Raw genomic sequence first — 14,987 nt, forward strand, 5'->3', positions numbered from 1 at the left:
CTCAGGTCTCTCCCAGGTCATCTCCCCTACACTAACCACTCTCTCCTCTTCCCATCTTGACTCCTTGGTGAATCAATTCAACTTCTCCCTGTCCTCTCTTCATACTGTCCTCCATATTCCCTGTCCTCTATCATACTGCTGGTTATTCCCAGCCCAGCCTCAGCCTTAGATAACTCCCACAATCCATCACCTTTGTACCTGCATATGTGATGCTGAACAAAGGTGGAGAAAATTACCCTCATTCTCTCAGCTAAGAAACTTGCCTCCTATTTTACTGAAAAAATTTAGACCATTCACTGTGAACTCCCTCTTTTTCCCCTCTTCTTCATCTCCTATCGCTTAAATGCCTTCTGTCACTCTTTCCTCCTTTACCCCTGTTTAACATGAAGTAGCCTTACTCCTTACCAAAGCTAACCTCTCCACTTGTTCAAGTGATCCAATTTCATCCCATCTCCTCCAAAAGACTGCCCCCTCTGTTTCACTTATTTTCAATATCTCCCTCTCTACTGGCTCATTTGCTACTGCCTACAATGCCTACAATGCCCCTCTCTCCCCAATCCTGAAAAAGAATTCTTACTTGATTCTTCGATCCCTAAGTATCATCCAATTTCTCTTCTGCTCTTTCTAGGTAAACTCCTTGAAAATACTGTCTGCCATAAGTGCCTACACTTTGTTCCTCTCACTCTCTTCTCAGCCCCTTACAATCTGGCTTCCAGCCTTATCACAACACTGAAATTGATATCTCCAATCTCTTTATTGCCAAATCCAAACCTCATTCTCCTTGATGCTGTTGATCATTCTCTCATCTCTCTAGGCTTTAGGGAAACCATTTTATCCTGGTTCTCAGCCTATAAATGTGATTGCTCCTTCTCTTTTTCGTTTGCTGGACTCCCCCCTCCAGATCATGCCCTCTAACCATAGGTGTCCACCGTTCTGTCCTGGGTCTTCTCTCCCCCCTCCATACTACTTCATTTGATCTCATCAGTTCCAATAGATTAATGATTATCTTTATGCTGATGATTCTTAAATCAACCTTTCCTGTCCTAACATCTCTGCTGACTTCCAATCTGTTATCTCCAAATGTCTTTCAGACATCTTGAACTAGATGTCCAGTGGACATTTTAAACACAATTCCAAAACCAAACTCATCTTTCCCCCTAAATCCTCCCCACCTGCTACCTTTCCTATGATTATAGACGACAACCCCATCCTCTCAGTCCCTCAAGCTTACAATCTAGGAATCTTCTGGGATTTCTCAGTATTTCTCAACCTCCATGCACAATCTATTCCCAAGGTCCACTGATTGTACCTTTATAACATCTCTCTAAAATGCCTCCCTTCTGACACTACTCTTACACTGACACTACACTGGTGCAGGCCTTCATCACCTCTTTCCTTGATTACTGCAAAGCCTGCTAGTGGGTCTTCCTGTCTCAAGTCTCTCCCCACTCCAGTCTATTCTCCATTCAGACACGAAGTGATTTTCCTAAAATGCTGGTCTGATTATGTTGCTCCCTTACTCAATACAATTACAGTGGCTTGCTATTGCCTCTAGGAGCAAATACAAAATGCACTGTTTGGCATTCAAAACACTTCATAAACTAGTCCCCTCCTACTTTCCAGTCTGTTTTGTTTTGTTTTGTTTTTAGTGAGGCAACTGGGGTTAAGTGACTTGCCCAGGGTCACACAGCTAGTAAGTGTCAAGTGTCTGAGGTCAGATTTGAACTCAGGTACTCCTGACTCCAGGGCAGGTGCTCTATCCACTGCGCCACCTAGCTGCCCCACTTTCCAGTTTTTTTACATCTTGTTCCCCAATATGTATGCTTTGATCTAGTGACACTGGTCCTTCTGGCTGTTCTACAAGTAAGTAGGGGTCCCCCATGGCTGGAATGCTCTACTTTGACTACTAACTGGCTTTACCTCCTAAATAAAATCCCACCTTCAACACAAATTTTTCCATAACCCTTCTTAATTCCAATTCTTTCCTTCTTTTAATGATTTCCTATTTATCCTAGATATCGCTATGTATGCATGTACATGTGTAAATATGTATGTATGCATGTATGCATACATATACATATACATTTGCATGTTTTCTCCCCTATTAGATTGTAAGCCCCTTGAAAGCAAGGACTGTCTTTTACTTCTTTTTGTACCCCCAGCACTTTTCACGGTGCTTAGCACATAGTGGGCAGTTAATCAATATTTATTTAATTGGACTTAATTGTCTTAAAGCTCCACCTCAGTCTATCTATAGTCCATCATCAATTTGATGTCCTGTTGTCCCCTAAGCATTGGTGTCCTCCAAGGTCTCCTTTGATGGTCTCATGTAGCCCCATCTCTCTCTCTCTCTCTCTCTCTCTCTCTCTCTCTCTCTCTCTCTCTCTCTCTCTCTGCTATTTCTTTTGCAGGGCAATGAGAGTTAAGCAACTTGCCCAGGGTCACACAGCTAGTAAGTGTCAAGTGTTTGCAGCTGGAATTGAACTCAGGTCCTCCTGAATCCAGAGCCAGTGCTTTATCCACTGCGCTACCTAGCTGCTCCCCCTCCCCTGCCATTTCTCTCTTGAGCACCTATTCTGTATAGCCAACTTGATAACTCCATCTGAATGTTGCATTGACATTTCAAGCTCAACATGTTCCCAAGAAAATTCATTTTCTTCCCTCTTCCAAATCTACCTTTGACTCTTCCTTCACCCTGAACTCCTACAACCAATCAGTGGCCAAGTCTTCACAAGTCTCCACAACTTCTCTCTCATCCATCCTCTTATATCCACCAACTTTAAAATACCATGACCTTGACAACTACAACAGTCTCAACATTGGTCTCCCAGCTACTTGTTTCTCCACTTTCTATCCTACACATAGCTAACAACATGTTTTTCTAAGGCCCAGGTCATCTTTTTAAAAAAAAGTACCTACATACATAGCTATACCTCCAGAGCTACAAATTCCTCAGCCTGGCATTCAAAGATCTACACAATCTGGTTCCAACCAGCTTTTCCAGGCTTATGTCATATTATCCCCCCGTGTGAAATCAATGTTCCTGCCAAACTGACTGGCAATTGTTTCCTAACTACACTCTACTAATTCTCATCTCTGTATTCCATACCTGGGATGTAGGCACTTTTTAATCTAAGCCTCTTAGAATTATTAGCCTCTTTCAAGGCTTTAATCAGGTGAACCAGGAAGCATTTCCTGGTCATCAAAACTGTTAATGCTTTCTCCCTCCTCATATTACCTCATATTTACTTAGCTTTGTCCATGATGTTTCCCTTCTCTTTACCTCTCCCCGCTTACCCCCAGTAGAACAAGATCTTTGTGAGCAAGGATGGTTTTTCATTTTTAACTCTTAAGGCCCAGTGACTAGGACACAGTGCCCTTGCTTATAGTAGGTATTTAATGATGCTTGCTAAATTTACTGAATTGAATAATATCACAAATACATTCCTCCTGTGGCAAAATGCTTTGCTACTTAAATCATGTCTAATGGTAGTTTCTTCTTTAGCACGTGACAAATAGGATGTTAAAAACCAAACCTTGGACTAAAAGTGTTACCATACCTCCAAGCCTGTATTTTCACTTCAATTTATTCCTCAATTTGCTAATCTTCATTTGTACATAGTACAACTCTTCTTAAAAGGAATCCAGCACAAGAGGTTTGGGTTATTGCTTCTTTCCAGATTACTGCCACTGAATTGCAATGTTTGCAGTGATTTAAATCTTTTCTATTGGTTTTCTTTGTGCATGACCATAGTCTGAATGCCACCTATTAAAATATTAAAAAGAGCCTCCAAAATATAATATAAAATTATATTTCTTTGCATTTCCATTATTCTAGTGGTGAAGTACAGTTGATAAAGTAGTGAGCTATAGAAATAGCTCAGAGATTGAATTTGAACCTAATCCACAGAAGTATCACAAGAAACGTTAGGAACAGAAAAAGGCCATCTGCTGTACAGGCCTGCTGCCTTTTATGGATTATCTCTCCTCTACCTCCTTGCAATTACTCTCTAACCTTGAATACCCTTCTCCAGAAACTGTTGAGCTCATTCTTCCTTTAATCATTTCTCTTGGAACGCACAGTTCCATTGCCATTTAGAAAATGCAAACCCATTTATAGGAACCAGATAACAGTTTATTGAGCCATTTATCCATTTATCAATCTATCCACCTATCTATTTCAATCCCGTAATATCTAGATCCTTGACACTTCCACCAATAAATTAATATCAAGAGAAAGTCAAACGATGGAAAAGGTGAACAGACATGTCATCAAATATTTAACAAAGTCCTCAACAACCAGAATGTGTCCATTTTGAAAATATATAACCAAATTCCTACCCAAATAGCTGCCTTTTTAAAGAAATTATTAACTATATTAACTATTTGGCACTAACGATTGATAACTCATTGATGGCTAGCTGGATGGTTTGAACAGTATCTTTCATATATGTAAAGAATCAGAGCTTGAAAGGAAGCCTTTAGGAGGCTAATTAATGCCCTTTCTTCAGCCTTCAGATGGAACTTCATTGTTTCCCACGCCAACATAAACAGATAGCATTCCATTTCCCCCCATGACCTCCAAAGAATCAGGTTTAACTTCACTCTGTAACTTCTCTGATAGCCTTCATTGTCAAAAAGTTTTTACTTACAGATGACCTAAGTCCCTAATGTTGAAGTTGAAGCTCATTTGTACTTGTCTCCTACTCAGTAAAAATGAAAAATAGGGGCAGCTAGGTGGCACAGTGGATAGAGCACCAGCCCTGGATTCAGGAGTACCTGAGTTCAAATGTGGCCTCAGACACTTAACATTTACTACCTGTATGACCCTGGGCAAGTCACTTAACCCCAACTGCCCTGCAAAAAAACAAAAAACAAAAAAAAACCAACCCCCAAAACTGAAAAATAACTTGTCAGACAACTTCTATATTAACTTTGGAGATATTGCTAGAATATTAAAAAGCAACAGGCTTCATGGTTCATGGCAGGTTTTCTTATGTTTCACAACTTTCAAAAAATTATTCCATATAATATAATTAAGGCTGCTACGTGGTGCTGTGAATAGCCTCAGACACTTAGTAGCTATACTCTGAGCAAGTCACTTAATCCTGTTTGCCTCAGTTCCTCAAGTGTAAAATGGGCTGAAGAAATGGCAAACCACTCCAGTATCTTTGCCAAGAAAACCTCATATGGGATTATGGAGAATAGGACATGACTGAAATGACTCAACAACAAACAATAATAAATGATAATAATCAGCTATTTTAACAAAATATTTTACAAGTACATATATCATGTGAATACATATGAGACAGAGGTTGTGGTTTCAATTTTCTTGCCATTTTTTCTCTGAATAACTCTGGTTTAACCTTCTGCCAGACAAATATTACTTTCCTACCTCTTTAAAGGTGTCTTTGTGCCTCTCCTTGCAAGCTTCTCCCACTTCTCCATATTTCTTTAAGATTTGGAAGCCGGCAGATTAAAATGAGCATATGGAGAGACACTAAATGTAAGATAATCCTTTCCACATTCAATGCTTGTTTACTGATTAAAAGCACACTTGATTTTGCTTTAATCCCTAATTACAGGACTGACTCAGTTTAGCTCAGTTCCCACATATGTCACTAAGTTCTCAGAGCATCTTACACGTATTAAGCCATGTGTCAGACAAGCAGACAGACTTTAGTACTTAATAAATGTTTGTTGATTGACTGGCTTCTTCTGAGTCACAGGATAAAAAGAATCTGTAGCAAGTGCTTCAGCTACTTAGTGAAATCCTTTCAGCTTCCACTGGCCTAATGGGGATGCATTCACTTCCCCTCTAAGAAGGAGTATCGTGGAATCCATAATACCAACCAATATCCCCTCCAAACAGGAAGACACTCAAGACAACCTCTCACTCAGAAGATGACACTGGTGGCTTGCTCTCATTGCTCGATGTTCGGAAGGACTGGAAACAGAACAAACTTCCATTCAAAGGCTTGCTTATTAAGATCATTTTTCACTCTAAACAATTTAATTCAGTTTGATAATGTGATCATTTTAGGAGCACTAATATTTAAATTGATTTGAAATGTCAGACATAGTGGATGCCATTTACTCTAAGGAGACAGTATCGCTTATTGGCTAGAGTACTTGACTTAAGTATTGGAAAGATGTGGGTTCAAATCCTACCTCTGAAATCCACTAACAAATACACTAGACTATGGTCAAGAGGCTTAGCCTCTCTGAGACCAAGTTCCCTTATATGTAAAATAAAGGGTTTGGCCCAGACAACAACAGGTACCTTTGAGCTCTAAATCTAGGATCCTATGAACTTTTATTACAGACACTTACTAGCTATGTGACCCCAGGCAAGTCACTTAACCTCTATTTGCCTCAGTTTTCTCATCTATAAAATGGGAATAATAATAGCACCTACCTTCCAGGTTGTTGTGAAGACCAAATGAGATAATAATTGTAAAGCACTTAGCAAATTGCCTGGAACATTGTAATAAGCACCACATAAATGTTAGTTGCTATTATTAATTATTAATACAGTAATACTGGCTTGCAAGTTCAGTGAGGTCAGCAATCTTGCCTTATTTTTTTAATCTCCCATGGTACTTAGCATGGTATCTTGCATATATATTAGATGTATAATAACTCTTGAATAAATGAATGGCCTTAAATAGAGGTTCACTCTATTTTGAACTATTTTATACAGATTTATGAGGCTGCCAAGTGAAATAAATAATATTTTAATTGTGAATTCTTTCATATTTTTCAGAAGTTTCAGAATAATTTAGTGATATATGAATCTGATTTATCAAAAGATTTTGGAAAGTACTGCCAATATTTAAAAAATGCTGAAATAATGAAAGTGTTTACTCCCAAAAGATTGATTCTTCACGAAAATAACAATAATTGCTATATTATTGATTACCTGCCAAACCGTGCTTTCAAAAAATTACTAAACACTTTATAAAATATAAAATCACTTATTTTATATTACTAATACTTATTTTCTATTATGTTTAAAGTTCAAATTATTAAAATACTGGATTGAGGAATTAAAATGTTTTCTTAGGACAACCAACAATTTTCATCAGTTATTTATATCACAAGAAATAGTCTTTTGAAAATTGTGAAATGTAAAAGAAAAACCTCTTCTGACCCATGAAACTGATTGGTTTTTAGTATTCTAATAATATTCAGAAACTGAAAAAAGATTCCTATTTGGGAGGTTGGGGAAAGAAAAAAGTAATTAAGTTAAAATACTGGTGTTGAAGAACAGGAAAACTCCTCCTTTAATAAAAATGATTCTGCAAACTGTCCAATCAATTCAGTCTTCTGCATTGAAAGCAAAGTGCAGTAATTCATGCAAGGGGTAACTGAACTGTTCAGGTAGTGACTGTCCAGTTTAAAACTTATCCATCACCTTTATGTCCCCTTCCTTTGACCATATCCATGAGACAACAGGGGAAAGGAAATGAAAGAGAATTACCACTGCTTTTGTAGCTTGTAAGCAGCTCACTGGTTTTGATGGGAGAGAAAGTAGAAATTAGTTAAAATGAGGCTTGAGTGGAAACAGTAATGTAAGTGACCAGAAAGGGTTAATGTAATTCACTTTCTAAAGCTCCTAGATCAAGGATATATCAACACTCTAAAAATGTTCATTCTATATGTTTTCCATTATCAGCAACTGAGCTGATAACTGATAACTGAATCTTTGGGGCCACACTGAGAGGGGTCTAATATGCATGACTGGAAAATTACAGGTAGCCATTTAAAAGTCTCATTTTAACCAAAAGTTTCAACCTCATTCTCCACCAAGCCGTTTAATTTACTAAATAGTACCTTGTGGCTTGAAAAACTAATAAATCTTTCCTAGGGTGTCCAATAATTTCTGAGAGTAGCTTATGCCATAGGAGAACCTGGCTCAACTCATGAAAGACAACCCCATTGTCTCCCTAAATAGTATCAAAGTCCCATTCAAATCAGTTAGAGCATATAAAATATATGAAAGATGTCATTATCCACTGCTATTTCAAAATGGAAATCCTTGTCCTAATATTATCTATCCGTGTAATGGTTTCTTAGCCTACCCATTATTTCCAAAATGCTTCCCTACTCTACCCTTTATTTACAAAATGGCAAACACACTTCTGAATATTATGTTTTTTTTCAAGGGGGTGGGATGGATGAACCTAGGGAACTATTTGTTCTACTTAGAAAAAAAATAATTCTATATTATTTCCTTTTTTAATTTTTAAGTTTTACATTAATAATATTTTATTTTTCCCAATTACATGTAAAAATAATTGCTATATTATATTCAAAAAAATCTCCTCTTCCCCTCCTGCCACCCTCAAATAAGTTAATGACCTGAAGAATCAAGAAAACGTGAATCAGAACACACTGCTGTTGACATAATTTGAAAAAAAAAAAGAAGAAAAGAACAAATATATTATTGACAGTTTTCAAAGTTTGATGTCATAAGCTTACCTATGCACACTAGATCCATAAAACCATACATCCCATAGCAGATTTGGAAGAGGATGTCCTTCCTTTGCCACACCGCATAGGGGCTGAAGGCTGACCACAGAAGCCAAGTCACACTTGCTATTAAGAACAGTGATCCTAGGATTACAGCAATCATCTGAACTTTCTCAACCAGTGTTATAGAAATGCTTTGCCACTAAAAGAAAAACAGAGGCATGTAAGAAGAAATACTATTTTCACCCCCTCCAAAAAAACCCACCAAAAACCCAAAAAATATTTTCAGCTCTGTATATGTCTTGAAAGCCTAGACCACTGCCAATAGATTTGGCTTCCAAATGTATGGTGCTGTTTCATCAAGATTAGAATGGAAATAGATAAATTGATTAAGATGAATGAATTTCTTCAACTTCATTATTTTCTGTAATTTACCAGTCTTCAGGAGTTAGTTTCATTATGCCCCAGATAGTAGTACTACATAGCAACAGCTCAGAAATATTTAGCATCTGGGAATCACATCTATTATCTTTCACACATGCATGAAATTAACTACTATGAAGATACATGAGGACTCCACTATCTGCACTTCATCTTGCTTTTCTCAAAGTGCCTGGATAGAGGACAAAATGCCCCCTTTGCTTTCTGTTTGAAAAACAAAAATCAAAGGAATAAACTCCACAGGATTAGCCATGGAACGATACTTAAGCTCAATGTTTCCCAAATGAATTTGACCACAGAGTACTTTGGAGGTTGCACTATAGACAGAATACAAAAAAAGCACTGGGCCAGGGCCAGCAGTAGAATTTGGAAAAGCCCTGTAAACAAAAGGAATTTGGGCATATTTTGTGCAAGCCAAAGGAAATTAAGCCTAATTTCATATTAGAAAAGAATAAGGCACAACTTTTTGATAACACAATTTTATACTGAGTTTGGGAGGGGAGGCAACATGAGCACAGCAATTTTCCTAGGGGACCTTATTTATGTCATAAAAACTGTTTGGAAAATGTTGTTTTTGTGGAACACAAAATGATACAGATAATCCTTGAACTCTAAGGCTTATTTTGTTGGCTTATTTTGATTTTCTTCAATCCAATGTAATCAAAGATTCTATGGAGATCAACTGGGCAAATTTTTGCAAGTATCTAAAATTTGTAGGTATTTGAATGGTTATTGAAACATTTAAATTGTATTAAAATAGTTGTTCTTTTTCTGAGACTACATCTCCCTATCTTGACCAGATTGGAAGAACAGTCCACTCATGGGCCCCATCCCACCGCTAATCAGTACAGAAGCTACAGTCTGATCTATTTCTGATCTGGGCCACTTCATCCCTCCTTCTGCAGCCTGGTGGCCCCTCCACTCATAAGAGTTCCCCATATTGATGCCAGACTTAGTACAGATAGTAGAATAGCATTAGTCCTACTGCAAAACTCAGAGTCCCTGAACTCAAGTGATCTGGGAGTCCCAGCCTCACAGTAGTACATTAAATCCATGTGTGCTTCACCACACCTAGCTCAAGATAGATTTCAATGAAAAAATAATACATGTGTTCTTAGTAACAGCATTTGCCAGTAACAATAGCATAAATGATCAAGAATCTGTGAAGGGCACTATCCACTTTAAATTTTTAATTAGTCATGGTCTCACTTTTATCAAAGTGAGACAGAAACACATTTGCAATTGCTGTTATGATTTGATAGTAACTAACCCAAGGCCCCAAACCTGCAATCTTACAACACACTATGAGAAACAACTTAAGTTGCTATATAACAAGGACCTTCCAAGAGAATTAATAATAAATGTTTCAAAAAAACTTTACTTTTAATAAAGTAAATCTTAAAATAATTGGTCTAAGTTAGAACCATCCGAATTTCCATTAAATATGCTACTCACTAGCTGTATGACCCTGGGCAAGTCACTTAACCCTCATTGCCCCCCCCCCCAAATGCTACTCACCTGTACCAGTCTAAGCTAGTTTGCTGCAGGCCTGACTTCCCTAGAATATGTTACCATCCCAAATTATTCACCTACATATACATATGCATATTTACATGCAAAAGGCATTATGATATGATGGACAAAGAGCCAGCCTTGGGGTTATGAAAACCTGGGTTCAAGGTCTGCCTCTCACACATACTACTGGCAACTCACTTCAATTTTAGACTAGTTGTTCATCTGCATTAGTGGAGGAATTTTCCTTATTAAGCATTCTCTACACTGATGAAATCACAGGTCTAGTTAAAAAAATAGAAATTATAGACAAAGGTATATGTATATACTATGTGCATTCACATAAATGAAGAGAGAAGAGACAGGAGAAAAGAAAGTAGAAGCATGGTCCCTGCCTTCAAGGAGATATGTGTGTGTGTGTGAATTGATTTTTTTAAAAATTGTAATAATAAGAGCACTTTGAAATATTTCATATTATAAGCAACTTTACTTTACTGAGCCATTGCTTTAAAAGTGCTAAAATTCGGGGACAGCTAGGTGGCGCAGTGGATAAAGCAGTGGCCCTGGATTCAGGAGTACCTGAGTTCAAATCCAGCCTCAGACACTTGACACTTACTAGCTGTGTGACCCTGAGAAAGTCACTTAACCCCCATTGCTCCCCCCCCCCAAAAAAGTGCTAAAATTCTATCAAGGCATGAATGTAATTATACTAATTTTTAGGTAAGCCAGATGGTAGTATCATATTAAGTTTTCAAAAAGAAGTTTTGTTTCTTGAGATGAAAAGCATTGGATTTTTTTGAGGCTCTGTGAGCAAAATAGGTTAGAAAACTGACTTTTAGTTTACAATTACAACTTTCTAATCTTTCTTGGTATCCTGGGAAATGGTAAGAATTCTGTTTGAAATATGACATGATCAGAAGTATGGTATACTAAAATAACCATTATCGGAATGGAAGGGCTCTAGTCTGCCCGATTTCTGACATATCTCTTGCAAACAAATAAATCTTCTCAAAAAGATAAGAATAACGATTATTTTAAAGGCCCAATGTAAGTTAATTCTTTTCATTAATATTTATAATTATAAGAAGCTTCCTTTCATCACACTGCTTTGGAGAAATTGAATTAAATTTGTTTTTAAAGTCAAATGTATTGTTATTCTGTTTTAATAAAATAGATCAACATATTAAAAACAGAACTGGATGTAGATAGGGAAGACACTAGCATTTCATACTTTAGGCAAGTCATCAAATTTCTGGGCCTTTGTTTCTTGATCTACAACATGAGAGGACTGGACTAGTTCATCTGTAAGGTTTCATGCAATTCTAAAAACCTCTGCAGAAGAAACATTGCATTTGGAGTCACAAAGACAAGAGTTCTAGACCCATCTCTCCACTTTTTTAGTCATATAACATGAGGCTAGTCACTAAGCATTCTAGGCCACTGTTTTATCAACTATAAAAAAGAGCATAACAGAATCTCAACTCACTCTCTTCTTCACAGAACTTTTAAAAAGTGTTTTGTAATTCACAAAGTACTATATGAAGGCCATTATTCTATAATAATGTATCAGCTTTCACTGCAGCAATGGTTAGTTTTGGGGGCTCTTTTATTTTGTTTTTTATTTTGTTTGTAAGTCTATTAAGGATAGAATGCCCCAAATTCACAACTAAATTGCTGAATTTTCTATTTTTCATAACTTGAGCAGTGATAAACATAGATAATATGTGTTGTAGGACAACAGGGTGGCAAGGCTCAACCCGAGTTTGTGACAATATAAAGAACCACTGAAGGATAAGATCTGAGTTTGAATCCTGACTAGGACTATTACTAGTTGTATGACCCTGAGCAAGTCACTCAACCTAAACTTCCTTATCTATTAAACAGGGATAATGCTAGTACCAACCTCATAGGGTTTTAAGAACCAAATGATATTAGAGAAAGTGATTTGCAAAATTTAAACACACTACTTAAGTGCTAGCTGTTATCATTAACATTGATAATAATTATTAGAATGGGGGATCACCATGGTAACCATTTAGATATTTGAAGAATTGTTCCATGGATGAGGCTTTAGACTTGGTCTGCTTGGACCCTGAAGACAAAGGCTCTACAAAGGGCAAAAGCTGCAGAGAGAGATTTTGTCTTACTGTAGTTTCCTGATAACCACAGCTATCCAGAGGGGAAATGGGCTGCCTCTGAGGAGGTACAGTGGATAGAGAACTGGGCCTGGAATCAGGGTGACTCATCTTCCTGAGTTCAAATCCGCCTTCAGACACTTATTAGCTCTGTAATCTTTGGCAAGTCACTTCACCCTGTTTGCCTCAGCTCCTCATTTGTAAAATGAGCTGAAGAAGGATATGACAAACTATTTTAGTATCTCTGCCAACAAAACCCCAAATGGGGTCATAAAGAGTCAGACACGACTGAACAACAACAACTAAAAAAGTACAGCCTTAAAGCAGGGCTGTGTACCCCCTTGTTGGAAATGTCTTACAAGGGATTATTTATCAGCTCTGAATTAAATTACATGGTCTCTGAGGGCCCTTACATCTTTTAGTTTGTTTCTGTGATCAGAATGGACAAATAAGATGGACAAATCTGGTAGATTCCTAAAGATTAGAAGGAATTCATTGAAATGTTAGAAAGACAAGTCTTATGGGTATGGAAACATACAAATAAATCTGAATACTACCAACGTGACTTTCTTTTATGAACACATATCATTTTGATGTTTTTTTTTTTTAACATGTTAGCTATCCCCACACCTTTGTCAACATCAAGCAAGCTTTTGTATATTCTTCCCATAGGAATGACCCTCATTTTAAAAGATGGGTAAATGCCCTACTATCCTTGTCCTCTGTAGTCATACCATTATATACTGCAATCAACTATCAATTATATGTGCCAATGCTTAATTAGTATAGATTTAATAAAATAGTAGATAACCTTCCCAAGGTTTTCTTCTCTGTACCAGTAGCAACTGATTTAAGTTTGAATATAAGTTTGCAGGAGTCTTCTGAATTCTGAAACCAAATATTACCTTCTTTCACAGAATTTATAAACTGCTAAACGTTATAGCATGCTTTGACATAAAAATATATTTACATCTCTTCAGAGACATAAAAAATGAAAGATGGAGAAGGACAATAATTTTGTAAATAATTGCCAATATTTCTTTTTTTTCACACTCAGATATTTACTGCCATTTTATATTCCCACAAAATCTACTACTTTTCATCAGAAATCACTGGAACTAATGTTTTTGAGCTTGGAGAGAACAACTGGGTCACTTTTGGGGAGGCCCATTCCTCCTTTTAATGTAGAGCACTTAGCATAGTTTCTGATAGCATGTGCTAGTTAAATATTAGTTATTATTATTATTATTATTATTATTATTGTTAGAATTACTGACCATGAATTTTCAAGTTTTCTCACTCAGTGAATGCTTTAACAGCAATAATAGAAACATGACTTTAGCTCATAAGTTGATGTGTTTTTCCATATAGGCATTTGTATGTCAACCTAATTTGAAAATGTGCAATAGATACAAATTCTTTTTAATTAATCCATCCATCTTTGTAATGTTCATGTCTGATGCTGAGAAGTTCTGCTCTTGTCCAGGAATGAAACAACTTCAAAGAACTATTCTAATCTTCATTAAATATTATTCCCTTGATAGATTAGATGCACCAACTCTTTCTTTCAGCTCCTACTGCATACTGGGATGGTTGTTTGGGAGGGTAGTAGGAGCAGTACATGGACAGGGACTCTTACTCAGGTAAAATCTGTTCAGGATTTGAAGTAAAAGAGGCATCATCATGATCACCACCATCATCATGGACACTGCATTTTGTGGGTTACAAATTGCTTCCAAGGTAATGATCCTGTGATGGAGCAATTACAAACAATATCCTTTTAGAAGAGGAAACTGAGACTCATAGAAAAGTGACCACATTATTTTTTCACATCAATAAGGGCAGGAGGGGTTGCTCACACTTTAATTCTTGAGCATTAGTCACCTTAAAAATGTTTATTAAATATTGTTGGTGAGAGGAAAGGTTAACACTGTATTGCTCTTTTTTTCTTCTTCTCCTGCCTTCTCTGTCCCCACACTATCCTAGTTCTTGGGTCTTACTCCACTTTGCTTATAATTTTCCTTTTTCCAGCCTCTAAACAATGGGTGTTTTCCAAAGTTTAGTCAGTCAGTCCTGGCCTCTTTTATTCAATAGCTACTGCTGTATTTTTAAATCCAATGGGAAATTTCCATTTTGACTTTTCATCATCACTATGTATTAAAAGTCCAACATGGGGCAGCTAGGTGGCGCAGTGGATAGAGCACAGGCCCTGGATTCAGGAGGACTTGAGTTCAAATCCAGCCTCAGACACTTAACACTTACTAGCTGTGTGACCCTGGGCAAGTCACTTAACCCCAATTGCCTCACTAAAATTTAAAAAAAAAAGTGTCCAACATAAAATATCTTCTCCTCAAACCATCTTCCCCTCTGGGTCACCATTTCTGTTGTACCCCCTTATCAGCAAAGGAGCAGGTGGGAAAT

General features: G+C 37.1%; 1 protein-coding gene across 1 annotated transcript in view; it reads right to left on the reverse strand.

Annotated features, from left to right (window-relative positions):
- MARCHF11 (membrane associated ring-CH-type finger 11) overlaps window positions 1-14,987 on the reverse strand; it is a 155,374-nt gene that overhangs the window by 23,939 nt on the left and 116,448 nt on the right. The window contains exon 3 of the mRNA XM_043977003.1: window positions 8,488-8,680. Within this exon, the coding sequence (XP_043832938.1) occupies window positions 8,488-8,680 (193 nt within the window). The remainder of the gene's footprint in view (window positions 1-8,487; window positions 8,681-14,987) is intronic.

This window comes from Dromiciops gliroides, chromosome 1, assembly GCF_019393635.1.
Source record: "Dromiciops gliroides isolate mDroGli1 chromosome 1, mDroGli1.pri, whole genome shotgun sequence".
Taxonomy (NCBI): Eukaryota; Metazoa; Chordata; class Mammalia; order Microbiotheria; family Microbiotheriidae; genus Dromiciops; species Dromiciops gliroides.